The 4,972-nt window shown below is 67.5% G+C and overlaps 2 protein-coding genes across 2 annotated transcripts; both read right to left on the reverse strand.

The window, feature by feature from the left end:
* Positions 1-6: 6 nt before the first annotated feature.
* On the reverse strand, positions 7-2,369 carry LOC113980921 (RUN and SH3 domain-containing protein 1-like; the record flags this gene model as incomplete). Its single annotated transcript, XM_027708140.1, has 2 exons — positions 2,299-2,369; positions 7-1,536 (listed from the first exon to the last, which is right to left on the reverse strand). A coding segment is annotated over exon 2 (1,457 nt), but the record flags the coding sequence as incomplete, so codon positions are not given.
* A 136-nt stretch (positions 2,370-2,505) lies between these two features.
* FDPS (farnesyl diphosphate synthase) lies at positions 2,506-4,926 on the reverse strand. The gene is made up of 8 exons (XM_027708139.1): positions 4,765-4,926; positions 4,606-4,686; positions 4,390-4,512; positions 3,738-3,826; positions 3,510-3,582; positions 3,310-3,387; positions 3,097-3,231; positions 2,506-2,904 (listed from the first exon to the last, which is right to left on the reverse strand). Exons 1-8 carry the CDS (start codon positions 4,861-4,863, stop codon positions 2,704-2,706), a joined length of 879 nt encoding a protein of 292 aa, XP_027563940.1. The 5' UTR covers positions 4,864-4,926; the 3' UTR covers positions 2,506-2,703.
* Positions 4,927-4,972: the final 46 nt, after the last annotated feature.

Raw genomic sequence — 4,972 nt, forward strand, 5'->3', positions numbered from 1 at the left:
CCGAGCCTTCGGACCAGGGCAGCACCCGGTCCCTTCTGCCCCGGGGGCAGCCCCCCCTCCTCCACATCCCCCGGCTGCCCCTCCGCGATGGGCTGCAGGCTGGGCCGGGGTCTCCTCCTCAGCTGGTGGCCGTCGGTGGGGGCCAGCACCGGTCCCCCCGGGGGCGCGGGGGGTCCCCAGCCGGGAGCCGGCCCCGGGGGCGCGGGGGGGTGCTGGGCCTGCTCTGCCCGCTGGCCCTTGGGCTGCCTGGCGGCACTGCGGGACCGCAGCTCCTTGAACGTGGTCACCTCTCTCTGCCGGGGGCCGGGAGGCCGGGCTGGCGCGTCCCGCGGGGGCTGGGGCTGGGGCCGGGCCGGCTCCTGGCCCGCGGTGCTGGAGAGGAGCTCGCTGGGCGGGGGCAGCTCCGTGTCGGGAGAGAACACGATCAGCCAGTCGCTGCGGTCAACCCTGGCCTGGGCCAGCGCGGGCCCGGCCGCGTTCCTCTTCCTCCTCTGGGCCAGCTCGTGGAAGGAGGTGATGGTCTTCGGGGCCGCGTCTCTGCAGAGCTCACCCGGGCCGGGCTCGGGCTCCGCCGGCCGCGGCTGCTCCGCTCGGTGCCCGCTGAGCATCTGCATCCTCCGCCGGGGCCGGGGGGGCACGGGAGGGGGGACACCCCCAGCCCGGGGCCGCGGCTCCGGGGCACCGCTCGGCATCCCGGGATCCCGGCGTTCCGGCACGGGCGGTGCTGGAGGCGCAGCATCGGGCTCGGGGAGGGGGTTGCAGTTGGGGTCGAGGTCAGCACGGGGGCTGGTGGTCTCCTGTGCTGCTGTGCCCGGAGAGGGCTCGTCGCAGTGGGAGTCGAGCGAGCTGGTGCTGCAGAGGCTGTCCGGGCTCTTCCTGGGTGTCCGGAGCACCGGGGAGTTGTGGTTGGCATCTCTTCCCTCACACGTCCCACCCTGGTCAGCCAGAGACTCGCCATCCTGGACATTTTCTACGGGAATGATGTTGGAGTGATTTTCAGGGAGTTGGCACTCTTCTATGGAGAAGCCCTTGCAGTACACAGAGACCGGGGAGTCATCCAAGCTGAAATCGGAGCAGCTACTGACAGAGGAGGAGGATGAGGAGGAGGAGGAAGCCAAATCACAAGGGGGATCACAAGGGGAAGCCACCTCCTCCTCTTCCTCCTCCCCCCCACTGTGCAGGCAGGGGAAATCCCCTTGCAGTGCCTGGTTCTGGAGCCCGAGCGTCACCGGCTCCGGGCCGTGGGACTCACAACACCGGCATTTCACGGAGGGATTGTTGGAATTGGCGTCCACCGGCTCATGGTTCTCCCGGCAGTGGCTGCAGCCGGTCTGGTCTCCCCCACCCGTGGAACCGTCTGTGTCCTGGAGCTCGGGGTGCCGGGAGAGGTGCAGCCCCAGCGAGATGTGCTGCAGGTGGACGTGGTTGAGGTTGCACAGGAGGCCTTTCTTTGGAGCCAGCATGGTGCTGCCTTGCTGGGAGTGCAGGGGCTCCCTGGAGAGCCCCACAGCTTCTGTCTTCAGACCATCCAGCTCCCTGGAAGCACCAAACACCCTCTGGGTCAGGGGAAAATGCTGTGGCACAACCTGGGAGATGCACTGCTGGGGTGAGAGGGACAGCAGTGACCTTGTGACAGGGCCCAGCTTGGGGTCTGGGGGGGGCAGAGATGGGGATGTGGCCCCAGACAGGGGCTGCCCCGTGACTTCCCATGGGGCTCAGGGCTCTGCAGCTGGGCAGGAGCTGCAGCCGGCCGCTGGTCCCTGGAGCATGGCCCGGGCGTGATCCCGGGCAGCTCTGGCCGCTCCAGGGCTGGATTCCCTCCAGAGGATCGGGAACATCTCGGAGATGCCGTCAAGGAGAAAATGCCCTTGGAGCCTCGGCGTGGCGGGGTGGGGGGTCCCGGCCGGGGGCGGTGGCACCGCGGGCACGCGGGGGCTGGGGCGACCTCGGCTCTGGGAACCGCCGCGGAACCGCCGCCGCACCGCCAGGCACGGCCCTCCCGGGAGAGAGCCCGGCCCCGGGCACCTGCCGGAGGCCGCGGGCAGCGAACGGGCAGCGGAGACCGCGGGCGGGCGGCTCCGGGCATCCACCGGCCTCGAGCATCCGCCGACCCCGAGCATCCGCCCGCTCCGAGCATCCACGGCCCCGAGCATCCAGGGCCCCGGGCATCCACCGACGCCGAGCATCCCTCGGCCCCGGGGATAGGGAGCGGCGTTCTAGGGCGCGGCCGCCCCATCCCCCCTCCGTCCCCATCCCCCGCTCCATCCCGGCTCCATCCCCGGCCCCGTCCCCGCTCACCTCGGCGCTGCGGCGGCGAATGCGGCTGCGGGAGGGAGGGAGGAGCCGCGGCCCCGCCACCGCCCGCCGGGAGCCGCCCGGTCCCCGCCCCGCCGGCGGGGGCGGCGCTCCGGGCATCCCCCCCCCACCTCGGAAAGCGCCGGAGGGGGGGGTGACATCCCCATCCCCGCCCTCCAGCCCCGTCCCCAGCCAACACCAGGCAGCGACGCACCCACAATAACTTATGTTTATTGACACACACGGGCGGGGGGGGCGATCGATGAACCACCTCCCCCGGCCATCCCATCGCACCCTCTAAAACCCGCCTCCGGCCCCACCCAGGGCACGGAGCAGCTCCAGGCGGGGCGTGACGCCCCCCCACCACTCAGCAAAGGCCCGGCAGCCCCCGGCCAGGCCCCCCTCCCATCATTTCTGCCGCTTGTAGATCTTCTGGGCGAGGCCCAGGAAGATGTCCCGGGGCAGGCGCCGGGCGTGCTGCCCGATCAGCTCCTGCAGCCGCCGGTAGCTGCGCTCCTCGTACTCCCGGAAAGCCGCCTCCATGCCCAGGGCACTGTAGAGCTCCTTCACCTTCGCCACCTTCTCGGGCTCCTTGCAGCCATAATTCTCCTGAGGAAAACCCGGAGCGAGTCAGACCCAGACCCAGCTCACGGCGCTGCTGCACGGGGACGAGGCAGGAGCTTTGTTCTCCCTGCTGCTCTCCCACCCTGCTCACACCCCTCCTGGGTGACAACCCAGGCACTTCAAGTGTGGACTAGGGCAGCACACCCCCCTCTCCCGGGTCTGTGATCCCAGATTTACCTCCAGGATCCGCCGCTGCTCCGGCGTGACCCGGCGCAGACACTCCACCACCAACCAGCTGCACTTGTTGTCCTGGATGTCGGTGCCAACCTTCCCCGTCAGGGCAGGGTCCCCGTAGCAGTCCAGGTAATCATCCTGTGCCACCATGGAAACACCTCAGCGCCACAACCAGCACCTGGCAAAGCACCCCAGGGGCACAGAGCCACCTCCCACCTGGATCTGGAAGTATTCCCCCATCTCCAGCAGGATGGCTTTGGCGTTGTCGTGCTCCTCCTTGCTGTCGATACCAACCTGAGGATGGGGGTGGAATAAAGGGAATAAAGCCTTCCAGCACCTGCCTTCCAGCACGTGCCCTCCTGGGCAGCCTCCCATGGGGGTGAGGCCCCTCCTGAGCCCGCTCCCACCGCGCTCACCATGTACATGGCGGCGGCCACGGGGAGGTAGAAGGAGTAAAACGCCGTCTTGTACTTCACAATGGCCTTGTACCTGCAGCAGAGGAACCAGGCTCAGCCCCAAGGCCTGAGCTCTGCAGCTCAGGGACAGCAGGGACCAGCAGCTCCCCCAAAACAAGCCCCTGGATCAGGTCGAGGCCACAGCACGGCCGGGAAGGAGCCACAGCTCTGCCCCCCTGTCCCCGTTACCGCTGCTCGCTGAAGCGGCTCAAATCCACCCGGGACACAGGAGCAGTGATGAGGTCCAGCATCTGCCCCAGCTCTGTCTGGTAGCCCGTCTGGAGAGGAGAGGAGAGAAAGGATTTGTGGCCTCGTTACAGCCTCCCAGCATTTAAAGGGGTTGATAAAAGAGAGGGAAAGTGACTTTTTACATGGGTGGAAGTGACGGGATGAGGGGGGATGGTTTTAAACTCAAAGAGGAGAGATTTAAATGAAGTATTATGAAGAAATCCTTCCCTGTGAGGGTGGGGAGGCCCTGGCACAGGTTGCCCAGAGAAGCTGTGGCTGCCCCTGGATCCCTGGAAGTGTCCAAGGCCAGGTTGGAGCAACCTGGGATAGTGGAAGGTGTCCCTGGCCAAGGCAGGGAGTTTGGAATGAGATGAGATTTAAGGTCCCTCCCAACCCAAAGCAATGAGTGATTCCACTGATCCCTATGGATTTTTTGGATTTATTCCCCCAACAGCACAGTGCAGACCCCGAGCCCTGCAGAGTCAGAAGGAAGGCTGCGTGCCCAACAGGACACCCAGGAACTTCAGGAACACTCCCAAGACCCACAAACCTCCATAAAAAGGGCCCAGGCCCCGGGAAATGCCACAGGGAGGGAGTTGGGAGCCAGGCTCACCTGCAGGAAGAGCTCCAGCAGGTGCAGGTAGTAGGGCTTGCCCCCGCAGTACTTCTTCAGCAGCCGGTACACCGAGGACTCCAGGAGGAAGGCGTCATTGATGGCATCCAACCCGATCCCCTCCTGCACCAGGAGCGCAGGGAGAGGTGTCACAAAGCCCCCCTGACCCCCACAGGACCCCTCCCAGAGAGATCGGGGGCTCCTTAGCGCTCTCACCTTCTTGTACCAGCAGGGGTGCCCGCGGCGGGTCACGGACTCGTCCATGATGTCGTCGGCCACCAGGAAAAAGGCTTGGAACTGCGGGAGGCCGGGTTAGGGACGGGGCAGGGGGGTGCCCAAGGGGTGCCCTCCCGGGGGGGAAGTCCTGCCTCTCACCAGCTCGATGCACCAGCCCACGGCCAGGGCGCAGCGGAGGCTCTCGGGGTCCTGCTGCCCGGGCCCCGCCAGCTGCCGGAACGCGGCGACCACCGTCATCCCGCGGTTGCACTTCCCGCCGGGCACGTTGTACTCCAGCACCTGCGGGAGCGCAGGGACGCGGGCAGCGCCTGCCCGCAGCCCCCCCGACCCTCTCCCCGTGCCCCCC

Source organism: Neopelma chrysocephalum, unplaced genomic scaffold, assembly GCF_003984885.1.
Source record: "Neopelma chrysocephalum unplaced genomic scaffold, ASM398488v2 Primary Assembly neopelma1_95633, whole genome shotgun sequence".
In the NCBI taxonomy this organism is placed as follows: Eukaryota; Metazoa; Chordata; class Aves; order Passeriformes; family Pipridae; genus Neopelma; species Neopelma chrysocephalum.